Raw genomic sequence first — 15423 nt, 5'->3', positions numbered from 1 at the left:
GCCGCGGCCGGCGGGACCGAGGTGAAGCGACTGCCGCAGCCCCGGCGCCTCGCGACTCGCCCGAGGCAGCACGTCCCCGCTTCCCATTGAGCTCAGTCCGCCGGTCACGCAGAGGTGGTTATAGAAGAACTGGCACTTTAACAGAGGTGATGACGTCATGGCGCACGACGGCGAGCCGCCGCGATGACGTCACCCGCATGTTGACAGAGCGGCCACGGATAATACATCCATGCACGGCACTCAGATGACAGGATGGCAAAAGCTTACTTCTGTTGTCATTTCCGCGAAACGGTATTCCCCGGTCCCTCAGTGGCCGTTGAAGGTTGGCTACCGTCCAGTCGGACGGTAATCGGGAGACCTCGCTGGAGCGTGGTGACGCCGCGACCGACGGGAGCCGCCGAGCCGTCACCATCCTCTGCGGCGATGGAGCGTGAGAACCGCGGCGGCGCAGGACTGCACGGGGCGACCGCGTCCGCTTCTTTCCGCTGAGGGTGGCGGACCAGGAGATGCAGAGGAATCATCGGCCATCGGTCAGCAGAGAGGAGCCGGGTAGGAACATGGACCATAGAGGGAACCGAGGGGCCGGCGGCCGGTTGCACTGCCGAGGTCGGCGTCTCCGGCTCGGATGCGACAGAGAAGTTGTCGGCGTCAGACCCCGAGGACGCCTGCACGGCCAGATGGAGACGGTGAGGGCCATCATCCCGGCTGTGTCCGAACAGGTCGTCATCCGACGGGGACAGAGAGACGGGATCCATAACACGGAACGGGTGAGTGGGCGAATCGCAGGTGACAGAGAGAGGACAGCTCTGTGGCGTGTCGGTACGCGCTTGTGCAGAATAACGAGAACGAAAGGGGAAGATCGGGTTAGGAGGATATTTAAGCCGGAAGAGGCGCGGTTGAGGTGCGGTTGAGGTGCGGTCCTGCTCCTGAATACAGAGACCATTTCAGCGCTGTTACTACCTTCGACTTACTCAGCAAAATCCAGCGATCGTACCTTTTACACAGAATGGCCAAGCTGCATAGCAGTGCAATATTTGCTCCTTTAACAGGCAGTGCACACACACACACACACACACACACACACACACACACACACACACACACACAAAACCTGATGCCAACTTGTCACATGATACTGCTCTGTCAGTGACCCTCTGCGTTTACTTGTGACATTTTAAATATCCTTCTGCATCAGCTGTTTACACCAGCTATTACCGTGATGTCAGCAAATTTTAAGGTAATTTTCTTGTATGTTTTACTAATTTTCAGATATTTTTCTTTTATTTTTTTTCTCCAAATTTTAAGGTAATTTTCTTGTATGTTTTACTAATTTTCAGGTATTTTTCTTTTAACTTTTTTCCCCCCAAATTTTCAGGTATTTTTCTTTTAAGTTTTTTTTTTGTCTTTTCAAATTTTCAGGTAATTTTCTTTTTCTTTTACTAATTTCTTATTTATTTATCATCATTTCTTCTTTTGTTGCACATTGCCCTGTTCCAGTGGTTTTTGTAATAAATCAAGCCAGCTTGTTCAGGGGTAACTACAGGGCTGATGGGGAAGTGGGAACAGGTGAGCAGGTAGGCGGGGAAGGTCAGGGTGATGGAGGATGGCGGCTGCATGACATGAAGGACTGGAAGGATCTGAAATGGCAGAGAAATGAAGCAGGCGACAACAACAGTTATTTCTTTATTTACATTCGAAGATGTACAAACATGCAGCGGCTCAGGCTTGTTAATGATATAAAGAGGAAGGAAGATTTTATCAGCTGTGTCGTTCAGCCGTGTCTACAGAAGACAAGTGTTAATGCAAGACCACATCCTTTTCTGTAGAGCTCCTTTAAATACTGGACAGTTTCCACCCTCTGAGAGATGAGCGAACAGCGATGGGTCTAACATCAGCAGCGAGGGGGTTTATCGTCTTTCTTCTCTCAGTACATGGTAATCTACATTTCTATTATAATGTATTTAGAACAATTATTTTAAAAGGGCGATGAGCAACTTGGTCAGAAACGTTTCACAAATTACAAAAAACAAAAGATTCAGAAAATGTTAGTTTTAAAAAGCCAGGGGAAATTTTCTTTGGGAGAAAAAGAACGATATATTTTTAATTAAATATTTAATATTGTTTTACAGAATTACTATAATTTTCAAATTTTGTTTTTCTTTTCTTTTTTGTGTGCTAATTTTCAGGTCATTTTCTTATACTTTATACCTTTGTTTTGCATATTTTTTGGTTGATTTTTTTTTAAGTTGCTTCTTCCCAAGTTTTGACAGAAATTAAGGTTTCAAAGGATTACACCAATTTTAGATTTAAAATAGATCATAACTGAGTAAGTCTTGTCATTTTTCAAGTCGTTTTTTCCCACATACAGAAACTTTAAAACACTCAAAGGAAGAAAAACTGAGAGTCAGTTCAGCTGTTTGGACTAAATACAAACCTCTGTCGACAGACGAGACGTGATTGTTTAATTTAGAGCTATGTGTTGTGGTTCTCTGTATCTTCTGTCATGCTCATTAGGAGAAAGAGAGCGCCAAATGTTGAAAAAAAAGAAATATAAAATATTTAATGAATTCTTCAAAGTGTAAAATCGAACCCAGTGATGATTTATATCACCACCATACTGGTGAAGAAGAGTTTCACATCCACATTCTGCATTTCTCTGTACTTTCACACTTATGACCTCGCCACAAACAGGAACCAAAGTAAACAAGCAAATCATTTTTTTTCCACAGACTTTTCAAGTAATTAGTATTCTGTTTTCTTCTTCTCCTCTGACAAAATGCATTGAAGTTTTTATGTTTTTTCATTTCTTTCCTTCCCCTTCAAACACTGCGATGCGCTTATTTACTGCACATAGATATTAACTACGGAAATACAGTTTGCATGATGCTGAACTCTTTTCTTTTCTCTCTGTCACACTCACGTCCAAGTTCATCCAGTGGCAAAAATTAGGACAAGTCTGCAAATAAATAGAATGTATCAACAGAATTAAACTGGACACTTTGTTTTTAACAAAGGTGTGAAGTCATTGCTGGAGGAGAAACAACTTTGTTTCCACACTTAAAACAGGTATAGGATCATGAATGTTTAGTCTCCGCACACAGAAATTTTATATCAGTATTTTATCTACCACTTATAATTCTAAGGATAATTTTAAGGATCCTCTAAATATTGTTGGGACAGAAAGGTATGGTGATGAATAAGAATAGAAGAATAAATGTTAGAGCTGTTAGATTATGCAAACTACAGTCTCCTGCAGCCATTTCTGGGGAATGCTGGCAAAAAAAACATTTGCACCAACATAAGATAACACAACATGACGTAATGACATGATGATGTGGAGGAGAAAAATAACACTATAGAAACCCACAATACGTTAAGAAAAGCAACATTTACACTCTCATTTTCCTTCTCAAACAGAGTAATACAACTGCACACTTTTTGAATTCAACTTTCTCTCAGTAACAGAAGACCGACGAGACTTAATTACCTCGTTAACTCATCAACTCAAACACACTTCATTCAAACTCAGTAGAAAAAATAAAAATAAATAAAACTCACCCAAACCATCTAGGTTACTCTTGTTGGTAATCTATTTTTAACTTTACTTTTCCAACAATCACCAGCTGCAGCTTGATTGAAATAAACCTTTAATTCACAGAGTTAGATGTAAAAAATGATCTCTCTCTATCTGCTGGCCGCCGGCTGTTTACAATCCTGTAACGTCTCACTCCACCACTAGGTGTCGCTGTGTCTTTCAGCTCTGCTACCTGCCTGTTTCACCAGTAGAGACAGAGGATGGAGGTCTGGTGGTCCGTGCTGTGCACTGCATACAATACCTTTCATAGAAAGTGGAACGCCTGTATTGATGACAATATTGAAAAACATGATTTGGGGTTTTCGAAATACCTTAGAATACCGTGATACAGCCCGAGTCTAGGCCTGTGCTTCCCCTGCTACTGTCCCAGTCTAAAGTCAACATTATCTAAAGCTTTAAAAGCTGTAAATAACACTCAGGGGTGCTTAACGTCCTCTGATGGTCTGAGTCTGATTGTGGTCTCTGGTGTACTCTGTGTTTCAGTGATACAGGGTCAGGATGACTGGGGAGTGACTTACACTTCTCCTCAGATCTGTGCCTTAAAGGGAACAACAGTGGAAATTCGCTGCAGCTACAGATACCCGTCCAGACTAAATGAGGGTGATACTACAGCTGAGAGAACATTTTGGACTACTGACAGACGGACTGTGGACCTGAGACTCGACTCAAACTACGCAGGTCGTGTGCAGCATCACTGCGATAAGAGGGACTGCACTCTGAGAATCAGAGACGTGAGAGAGAGCGACTCAGCTGAGTTCAAGTTCAGATTCATAACCCAAAGCAACAGTTACACTGGTTCACCTGGAGTCCGACTGACTGTCACAGGTAACAATTTTGTCCTAAACTCTACAAGTTAAAGGAGACATATTATGCTTTTCCTTGTTTTTATTATACAATAGTACAGTGTCAGATGTTCATATTAAAACAGCAGTGTGTAGGATTTAGTGGTATCTATAGTAATGAGGATTATTAATTGCAACCAGCTAAAACTGCTCCCTGTTGACAACTGTGAGCTCCTGGTTAGAATTCCTTCAGTGTTTATTGTTTGGCAGGTTTAATATCCGCAGCGGTCTCTTCCTCTCCAAAACACACGGATCAGATGATTAAAACCTGTACAAAACAATAAAAAAGAATAAAACACTTTACGTTACAAATCAGTATTTCTCTGTTGCCGTTTGTAACACCAGCAAACGTAATAAAATCTGCAGTTTTTAGTGCAGAAATCTCACAAACATAATACATTTCCCACAAATGTAAAAGCAGTTGCCTTCTACAAACGTCATACGAAATTTCCTGCAAATGTCCAGAAAAGACATCTATACAACATCCAGAAAAGACATGTGTACGATGTCCAGAAAAGAAATCGATATGACGTACGTAGATGTCTTCTCTGGACGTAGTATAGATGTCTTTATTGGACGATGCACAGATGTCTTTTCTGGATGTCATAAAGATGTCTTTTCTGTGTGACATATAGATGTCTTTTCTGGATATTTGCAGGAAATTTCATATTAGGTTTTCTGTTGGCATTTTCTAGGATATTATGTTTGTAGTAAAAGTATCATGTTTGTGGAATTGTTCCATTAAAAGCTGCAGATTTGTACATTGTTTGTGATTTATTACGTGTGTTTGTGTTACACCGTTCAGCTGATCGCAGGCAGGCACGTGCTGATGTGTGCTCACTGTTTTTTCTCTGATAAAATAAGATCCAGACGTTCAGGCAGGATTTTACTGGCAGCCCAATAATCGGTAACATACTCTTGTGTGTGTCCTTGTGAAAGTCGTATCTAGCCAGCCGCCCAAAGATGTGTCCTTGCATCGCCCATTTAATCGAGGGTGCTTTGGGACGTGACTTTTGTCCAACTACACTGGCAACCAGGTTCTGATCCATTTCTCTTTCTGCAGTTTTTTAATACCTAATAGCGTGAATTTCGTTCACCTTTGTCCACAAAAATAAGCCTTTTCCCACCACTGATTTTTAATACGAGGGCTTATAGATCTAAGAATACTCCGAATATACATGAATGCATTCAAATGATTTTTGATAATGACTGAAAGGATACACGCACACATGTAAATATTCATTTATTCTTTTATCCATTCATTAATTTATTTGCCATTTAGGCTTCAATAGTCCTTAAAGTGGTGTTCATTTATTACTGAACAAAATGTGTATCATAAATATTTGCTTTCCACAGGACTTATTTTCTTCACTGCTCCAAAACTTCAGCATCGGCCTAAGGAAAAACATTATTCTATTATATCTTTATGACCGTTCCAGCACAGACTAAATGAGGAAAATAAAGTGTTTTTTGACCATGAAAGCATATGAACAAGGTCTAGTAGAACCCCCCCCCAAAAAAAAAACAGAAATACTTGTTTAAATGAGTATATTAGGTCCTCTTTACCTCCAGGAGCTCGACAATTCGAAAACATAACTGTACATATGTGAAATGTGTGTGAGATGACAGCTCAGTCTAAAATATTATTTTTGTTTATTTACATATTCAGGTTTCCAGGTGCAGAGGAGCAGAATACGATCATGTAATATTGGAGCCTGTACACATGCAGAGCTGAACTGTCACAGCAGTTGTCCTCTAACTGATCGTCCCTCCTACATCTGGTACGAGAATGGACAGAAAATGGACAAAGTAGAGAAACCCTTTTATCATTACTTTTATGCTGCAGACAGCTATTCCTGTGCTGTTGGAGGACATGAGGATGTCCCCTCTCGTTCAGTGTGTAAGTTTACTCTGCTGTCCTCCACTAACATGCTGCTGCTGTGTTGAACTTTTCAGCTGATGTTCTGTAACATGACGTCACGCTTCTTTAACATGAGTGACTTTATCCATAGAAACAAAACAAGCTGTGAGTTACTGCAGTAAAGACTTTAATCTTCATGATAATAATCAAATGTATTTCTTTGTTTAGGTGTCCATGGTCAGTCCTGCAACAGAGTGACGTACAATGACAGAAACATCTGTGCTTTCAAAGGCTCAACAGTGTACATTTCCTGCAATTACAACAGTTATCAATTTATCAGAACCAAGTTCTGGTTCAGGTTTGATCAGTCGGGGTATAACACTCGACCTAAGGACCTGAGTAAAGACCCCCAGTATGCGGGTCGTGTTTTGGTCTTTGAAAATGAGAGAGGACGACGCTCCATTCTGAGAATCTCTGACCTGAGAAAGAGAGATTCAGCAGAGTATCACTGCAAATTCACAACAGGAAACTATGAATGGGAGAGTAGTTTACCTGGTACAACTCTGACCGTCACAGGTAAACACAAACTGATGATAAAGTTACCGCAGCAGAATTTAATGTAATTATCAGAGAATATGTGCTTTCTCATTGAAAAAGATCATTTTGATACATGAATGGTAAGGTAAAAGTTTAGATGTTGTTAGATTCAATAGGAGATTAAAGTGTGCATTGATAAGTGGTAGACTGTGCACGGTGCAAGTTAATGTCATCATGGTTCTTTGTTCACAGATCCAGATTTACAGGTGCAGGTGATCTGGTCTCCTGCTGGTCCAAAGCTGATCTGTCACAGCAGCTGTCTGCTCGTTGGCCGTTCTTTCTTCGTTTGGTACAAGAATGACACAATCATTTTTGGAGAAACATCTTTTTCTTATGGAGGAAAAGTTGATCCTGCAGACAGTTATTCCTGTGCTCACCAGCGTCACCGCTCTCCTTCAGTGTGTGAGTTTACTCCCCAATCTCACAACTTTAAACTTTTACATTCTCCTGGAAGCAAGTTGCCAAAATACAAATGACAGCCAGTGTGTATTTGTACCTGCTGCATGTATAAAGATGCAGCAGTTTGCCAAATCATCCTAGCAGGGTGTAATTATCAGCAGGCCGGTTCTCATTACAGATTTGTGCAAAACTTGAGCGACATTTTCGAAATGTTGATACAACACAATTGTATGATGACGGAGTTTCCACTGAGTGATGCTCTGCGACTTCTCCTCCCGTGATAACAGTCCTAGAAGAGATGGATGTTCAAAACATCAGCAGCTTTATTTCTCCCCTCATGCAAGCGTAAAAACATTTTTGCAATAACTGAGTTTCTTTGAAACTGACGTGTTTCCATTATTTTATTTCAGTTTGCGCAACTGAAGGGTTAATGGAAACCCACCTATTGTGTTTTTACAACTTGTTTCTGTTGCCACCAAATGACAAAAAAGTTTTGCGAGAAAAATCAGACACAAAATTCAACCCAAAGACACAGGTGTGCTGGCTTCTCGATTTACGCCCTGTTTCAGGGTTATTCCTGAGATCGACACACAGTGGCAGTAATGCTTAAAGAAGTGAAGGAATTTGTGAGGCCGTCAAGCAAAAATTGATGTTAAAAATGTGTCCATATATGAAAATTGTTGATTAACACATGTACGTATATTTTCTCTTCCAGATGCTCCAAAGCGTCCCTCTGTGTCGGTGAATCACTCTGCTGAGATAGAGGAGGGCGGTTCAGTGACTCTGAGCTGCAGCAGTGATGCTAACCCAGCAGCTAACTACAGCTGGTACAAGAAGAACCAAACACTGCTCAGTGAAGGACCACAGTTTGTCTTCAGCTCCATCCAGTCCTCTGATTATGGACAGTATTGCTGTGTTGCTGAGAACGAGCTGGGGAGAAGGACGTCTACATATGTATTTGTTAATGTGAAATGTAAGTAAAAAAAAAAAAAACCCTTGCTAATTTAAAATAGCCCAAATATAATAACGATTATAATAATAGATTTCATTTGTAATGCACTTACAAGGTAAAAGCATCTATTTAACAAAGGACTGTTTTTTGCAGATGTCTTACTTTTTTTCCTAATCAGTGACTGCAGTCAGTGTTGTAAGAGCCTGTTATAATCACTATTGGCATTTATATTAACTGCACTGTTGAGGAAATTCAAAACGTCACATTCATCAAAAGACCTCCTCCAAAGTTTCAGATGCTGCAACGCACTAAAACTCATAAAAATCTATGTCAAATCTTTTCCAGATGCTCCAAAGCGTCCCTCTGTGTCAGTGAGTCCCTCTGCTGAGATAGAGGAGGGCAGCTCAGTGACTCTGAACTGCAGCAGTGATGCTAACCCAGCAGCTAACTACACCTGGTACAAGGAGAACCAAACACTGGTTCATGGACCAGAAGGCATTTATCGTTTAACCTCCATCAGCTCTGAGGACAGAGGGAACTACTTCTGCAAGTCTGAGAATCAGTATGGACAGATCAACTCTTCGTCTCAATACTTAGATGTCAAGTGTAAGTAGAAAACATAAGCAAATCATTTAGACAGTGTATTTGTAAGTAGAGGCATGCAAGTCAAAAACTGGATGACTTTAAGCTTGCAAAAACATTATCATGTTCTAAAGAAGCAACACTTCAACAGTCCTTTACCTCCTTCATAATGTAGCAGTGGTCTCAACTTAAAAGGATAGTTCACCCAAAAATGAAAATTCAGTAACACCCTCATGTCAATGGGAAGTCAGGTGAAGTTTTATAGTTAACAAAACTCTGCCGGCATTTCACGGGGAAAAGGTGTTGCACTCATCTCCCAAACAATTGAAGAAAATGGTGACCAGGTTTCAAACATTGAAACATATCGGAAAACCACAAAATGTCTCCATACTGCTCGTCTTAAACAAACAAAGTGTCCTGAAGCCCCAGTGTGCCAGCTTGTTTTGAAAAACGTCACAGGCCAAATGTTTCAAGCCTTGCTGTAGCCTGTAGCTCCTTGTGTGGGAGCCACAATGGTGTTTGCATGCTAACGAGAGTTGCTGTATCTGTACATCAGTGTCTACATGCTACCAGAAGCCTCCTCTACTCACAGCAGTTTTAAATACAACAAAAGGACTTGCTGCTTGCTGCTCACTCCATAAGTCTCTCTCTCTGTCTGTGTTTGGGGGAGGCGTTCAGGTAGCATTTAAATTCTGATGCACAGATACAGCGACTCTTGTTAGTCTTGCACAAAAGCACACATACTTGAACGCTGCTCCCACAATAGGAGCTACAGGCTACAGAGAAGCTAAAACCATGACGCCAGTGACGTTTTTCAGAACAACGTGACACACTGGGGCTTCAGGACATTCGGACTGTCTGAGCAATATGAAGACTTTTTGTGATTTTGTTACGTTTTTTTGTTTTTTACGTTTAAAGTCCTGGTCACCATTTGCTTCCATAGTTTGGGAGATGAGTTCAACAGTTTTGTGGATTATAAAACTTCACCTGACTTTACATCAGCATGAGGGTGAGTAGATAATGACTGACTTGTTTTTTTAAATTTTTGGTTGAACTATACTTTTAACTTCCTGTCACATGTGAATGTTGATTAATTCTTACGTTTTCTCCTCCAGATGCTCCAAAGCGTCCCTCTGTGTCAGTGAGTCCGTCTGAGATAGAGGAGGGCAGCTCAGTGACTCTGACCTGCAGCAGTGATGCTAACCCAGCAGCTAACTACACCTGGTACAAGGAGGATGAAGACTCACCAAAAGCATCCGGACAGATCTTCACCATCACCGAATTCAGAGCTGAAGACAGCGGGAATTATTACTGTGAAGCCGAGAACAACAGAGGACGACGTAACTCCACCTTACGTCTGATTACTGTGGCAGGTGAGTTATGTGCAGTCACCTACGTGCACCTCTTTTAAAAGATTTTATTCGGATCTCACCACTGATACAGGTGGTATCATAAATCTTTCACACAACCTGGACTTAACTGTCTCCTGTAAAGAGAAAGAAAAGGTGAAAAATGTCTCAATGCAATTCAGGCACCGATGTTAAAACACAATGGACCCATCACTTTTGTGTGTCTCTGTCATTGTTGTATCTTGTTTCGGGGTGTCGTTTGAGGTATTCTTTATGTCTTTTGCATCTCTTTGGAGTTGTTATATGTTTTTTTTTGTGTCTCTTTGCAGTCGTTTTGGGTTTCCTTGCAGTTATTTTAAGTCTTTGAGGTAATTTTGTGTTGTTTATTTAGAGTTTTTTTTTATGTCTTTGTAGTCATTTTGTATGTCTTTTTGAACTTCCTTTGCATCTCTTTATTGTCTTTTTTGGTCTCCTTTTGTTTGCTTGTGTTGTTTGGTAATCATTTGGGTCTCTTAATTTTGTTATGTTTATTAATCTCGTTGAGGTAATTTGGTGTGTCTTTGAGGTATTTTTCTTTCGCCACTATGTGTGGCTTTGTGTGTCTGTGGTTATTTTGTCCTTTTTTCTATTAATCGACGTGTCTTAGCAGTTCCTTTGCATCTCTTTGTGGTCATTTTGAGTCTCCTTGTAGTTGTTTAATGTCTCTTAGAAATAATTTGTGTCTTTTTAATTATTTTGTGTCTCCATCTGGTTGTTTTGTGACATTTTGTTGTTGTTTGAGCCCTTTTAAAGGTATTTTCATGACTTTGGTCGTTTTGTCCCACTTTTAAGTCATATTGTGTAACCTGGTAGTTGTTTTTTGTCTCTTTGTTCTTGTGTCTCTTTGTGATAATGTTGCCTAATTTTGCAGTTATTTGGTTTTTGTTTTTTTTAAGTTCCTTTGCATCTCTTTGTGGTCATTCAGAGTCTCCTTGTAGTTGTTTTGTGTCTCTGAGGTAATTTTGTGTCTCTGTGAGGTAATATGGTGTCTCTTTTTGGTCTTTTTGTGTCCCTTTGTAATCATTTTTTGTCTCCATGTGGTTGTTTTGTGTCTGCTTTTAGTTATGTCGTGTGTCTCTGCAGTTACTTTGCATGTCTTTGTGGTCATTTTGAGTCTTTTCCGGAGTTGGTACTTCTTACTTTTATTGACCGTTTGCAAGTGAATGGCACGGGGCCCCTTGGCACTTTGGTCCCATGGGCCTGTAAGTAACACATCCATGATATAACCAAACATCTCCTGGAGATTTAGGTGCAGTTTATTAATCTGTATTTACTCAGAGGCCCTATTTTCCTTATCTATTCTAATTATTTCCATTTGATGATGCAGGTGCATGGAAATCAGCAGCTGTAGGAATTCTCACTTTTCTTCTCGTGGCTCTAATAGGACTCCTTGTTGTCTTCTTTTTGATGAAGTGAGCAATTCTGTGGTATTATATGTTCTCAAATGAATCTAAATTTTTATAATCACTTCCCTAAATAACATAGTTAATTCATTAAATTTCTCATCATCCCATCCAGAAGGAGTAAATCTCGCAGACAACAGTCTGATGGTGGAGAGAGATCCGGCGTCAACAGAGTGCAGGTGAGAAAAAAATGCATTGCAAAAGAAAACATGCTCATCTTTTTATATTTAATTTAATTTCTTCCCTTTTTCAGATGTGATCTTCCTTTTTTCCCCCAAACTTTGTTTATTGATTTTTCACAAAATCCCAAAAGTTACAGTCACAGCCAGTCATCCAATAAACAATTGTCATTAGTTTTTTTTTTAAATAATTTTTATCTATCTCTGCATAATTTGGACACTGATTATGGACACGTGGCTGTTTGAGTTTTTTTTTTTTCTTTAAACATCACATTCAGATTTACTGTACATTGAACCCTGTTGTGTCTGCATGATGATGGAAATCTCAACTCCATGGTTGAGTACTATTAGTGAGAAAATACGTTTTAATTAATTTGGATGCACAGACGTTAATCCAGTCACCAGAAGAAAATGTTGGCATTGTGGGTTTTATATGCATCATATCATCATAAAAAGAATATATCCGGCTTTATTGGCTTGAAAGGTGGTTGTTAAATTACTGAAACACTGCTGTTTTATGTGGTGGCACAGTAGCACACATGTGCATGTTATTACCAAGACATTGATGCTTTTCCTGAAAGATAATGGCACAAGAAGTGGTTGTTTTATACAGAGATATCGTTGTTTTTCCTGCCAGGATAGTGCCATGAAAAGTAATTGTTCTTTTTTACTGAGACATTACTGCTTTTCCAGCAGGTATTGTGGTCTTACTACCTAACTAACCTTGTTGGTTTTCCTGCCTAAACCTAAACCCACATTAACCACAATTTGCATGATTTCAGCATATCTGCTACGTAGTAACCTGCAGACGTAACACACCTGTGGTTTGCAGAAACATACAATGCCAACACCTGCTGGCGATTGCAGGCTAGGAGGAGTGACTTTGAATCATCTCACTTTCTTACATGTGACTTTATTGGCTTCACTAAACTGAATTGTAGTTCCTAACAGTAACTTCCACCTTACCCTGCCACTTCATTTTATAATAATAATTGCTGATAATATCCAGTGAGAAGTTCAAAGTTTATTCTAATACTTTAGTATCACATAAAATATTTTCTGGATTTAAAGACACAGCTATGTTAAATAAGAATACAAGGAATAGCAAAGCAACATATAGTGTCTTAGAGGTACTCTAAATCAGAGGCTTTCAGAATAGAAATAAGGATTATTTAAATGCTTTAGTACCATGACATACTCATCCATGCTTCTCAAATCAACGCATGAACTTTACAAATAAGTCTTTACCTTCCTGTTGTCTCGGTTCATGCATGTATGCAGATTGTACGTCACTCACATAGTAATTTGAGTCAGATGTTCAGGCTCAGCAAAACAAAGTATGGAGTGTGGTGTTATGTAAATATTTGTCATGGTGACACGGGATCAGCCAGTTAAGGTAATGAACATAAAGCACTCGATTTAATTCACAATAGTGCTTTGATTGCCTTAACCCTTTGAAACCTGAGTAAATTACCCTGTTCTTTTTCAAAAACATGAGGACGAGTTGGTGGTAACTTAAGGAGAAATGTCCCAAAAATTTGCATGAAATTTAAAAAAAAGTTGCAGGAAAATAAGTGAAAAATAAAAAGGGAGAAAGAAAAGTACAAAAACCAAGAAAACCAGAGAAAACTCCTAAAAATATATATATATATAAGAATTCTGTGACATAATTTTGAATATATAATTGTGATAATAATCATTGTAGTCTTCTGGACTTTTTTTTTACTTTTACTAGTTTCTTGCTGTTTGTGAATAATTCAATAATAATAATAATAATAATAATAATAATAATAATAATAATAATAATAATGATGATAATAATAATGATAATTATTATTATTATTATTATTATTATTAGTAGTAGTAGTAGTAGTAGTAGCAGTAGTAGTAGTAGTAGTATTTTATATAGATATTTCTTTTTTTGTCATAACTTAAACCAGTGATCTCAGATTTCAGATGTTTAAATACATCTAAAAGGGGGTTTAAAGGCAGAAAACAGAAAACATGCAGTTGATTCGTTTCAAAGGGTTAACTTAGCAGTCTTTGAGCTTTAGAGACCTCTGCTGGTCAGCAGGAGTGATTGCAAAAGAAAAAAACACCTCAGGCATTAAGAGCACAGTGTTTTGGATCAGAAAAGTAGGATTCATTTCATGACAAAGGCCATCGTGTGTCGTGCCCAGTAACTCTCAGTAGGCTTCTCTCAGTAGTTTTGAAGAATTGAAAAATAACCTCCCTAAATCCCACCTCAAAATCCAACTGGAATTTTACTATAAGGTTATTTTGTGCAACACGGCAATAATAAGAATTTGTCCTGTCAGCTGAACATGGGTCCAGTGTCCGACACCACATCAGCTGCAGCACAGAGACAACCAGCAGAACAGCAGGATGAACTTCAATACGCCAGAATCAGCTTCGCTCAGAGACAGGAGGACGCTCTCTACTCCAACATCAGGCCAGCGCAGACACAGAGACACACTGAGGATGAGGACGATGAGGTTGAATACACTTCTATCAAGCCTGACAGCAGTGCCTCAGGGTGAGCAAAGTTTTTACTGCTGCAGGATAAAACCATTAAAAAATAAACACTGGATTAAACTTTAGTTTTCTCTTCACAGAGCAAGACGTCAAGAAAATGGGGAGGATTTATTTGCTCTCTACAGCACAGTCACCAAATGAACACAACATGAATGTTTATTCCGTTATTCCTATGTTTTTTTGTGCACCTTAATTCAAGAGTCAGACACAATGAAGCTACAGATACTGTGAACTCCTCAGGACAGATATTTATTTGTTTGCTTGAAAACCTAGATCAACATCTCTTTCCATGTGCTTCATTCAGATGCCCTCACAAGTATTTAAACCTTCAAAATCTGAGATAATTGGTTTGCTTTCTTTTGAAACATGGACAAAAAAAAGGCAGATTTCTTGTAAATGGTAAGAAAGTACTAGATTTGACTAGATTAGATTTACAGAATTATTATTATTTTTTAACAATTTTAAAGTCTTTTCTTTTTTTCTTTGTATTTTTTGTAACTTTTTTATGGCAAATTTTAAGTTAGTCGTTGTCTTACTCTTATTATTATTTTTATTGTTGTAGTTGTTGCTCACTTTTGTAATGCATTTTAAGTGGACTTTTTCTGCTTGTGTTTATTGTAACAATTTCAAGGAGACTTTTACTCGGTTAAATAAAGTATGTGTATAAAGGACATCAGGGCTGGACGATAAAATGACTGTCTGACGGTGTCTCCGCTGGTGTCTCCGACTGTCTGCTTGCTCTCATTCTCAAGACTTTTTTTGTGTTTTTGGGTTCCCAAAGGCTTTAATCATAGCTTTTGTCAGCACATTTTATACATGCATGCAAATTCATTTTTGCTTGAAAATGTTAGATTTAGTGTACGACGCTGCGTTGCAAATGTTCCTAATTCTGGTTTTCACTCACGTCACTGTGGTTTACATGAGAAAGATGGTTTGCCTCTCTATACATAAACTGGACCACTGGTTCATTTTTCTTTGAGAGACCATAACACATAAATTGCCTCCTTATTTATGTTCTCTGCTGACCTCTGCATCTGTCAGCAGTTGCAACATTTGGCCACGTGGTCAACTTGTGTATGTCAATCCCTAA

General features: G+C 39.2%; 1 protein-coding gene across 1 annotated transcript; it reads left to right on the top strand.

The window, feature by feature from the left end:
* The first annotated feature begins 628 nt into the window (after nucleotides 1–628).
* LOC148190057 (B-cell receptor CD22-like) lies at nucleotides 629–15004 on the top strand. The gene is made up of 13 exons (XM_088074948.1): nucleotides 629–767; nucleotides 1827–1934; nucleotides 4079–4420; nucleotides 6107–6337; nucleotides 6527–6874; nucleotides 7088–7297; nucleotides 8010–8267; nucleotides 8592–8852; nucleotides 9944–10201; nucleotides 11544–11628; nucleotides 11735–11798; nucleotides 14117–14334; nucleotides 14414–15004. The coding sequence occupies exons 2-13, from the start codon at nucleotides 1880–1882 to the stop codon at nucleotides 14472–14474; spliced, it is 2391 nt and encodes a 796-aa protein (XP_087931074.1). The 5' UTR covers nucleotides 629–767; nucleotides 1827–1879; the 3' UTR covers nucleotides 14475–15004.
* The last annotated feature ends 419 nt before the right edge of the window (nucleotides 15005–15423 follow it).

This window comes from Plectropomus leopardus, chromosome 3 (assembly GCF_026936395.1).
Source record: "Plectropomus leopardus strain MGB_pleo_1.0 chromosome 3, ASM2693639v1, whole genome shotgun sequence".
Taxonomy (NCBI): Eukaryota; Metazoa; Chordata; class Actinopteri; order Perciformes; family Serranidae; genus Plectropomus; species Plectropomus leopardus.
The sequence above is the reverse complement of the archived record's forward strand: the minus strand, read 5'-3'. Positions and strand labels throughout refer to the sequence as shown.

Excerpts from the sequence above, each read along its gene's own strand:
- LOC148190057 (XM_088074948.1), top strand. The coding sequence starts at position 1,880 with ATGGGTCTAACATCAGCAGCGAGGGGGTTTATCGTCTTTCTTCTCTCA. Across the intron at positions 6,875-7,087 it reads TACAACTCTGACCGTCACAG|ATCCAGATTTACAGGTGCAG; the intron begins GTAAACACAAAC and ends CTTTGTTCACAG. Across the intron at positions 7,298-8,009 it reads TCACCGCTCTCCTTCAGTGT|ATGCTCCAAAGCGTCCCTCT; the intron begins GTGAGTTTACTC and ends TTTCTCTTCCAG.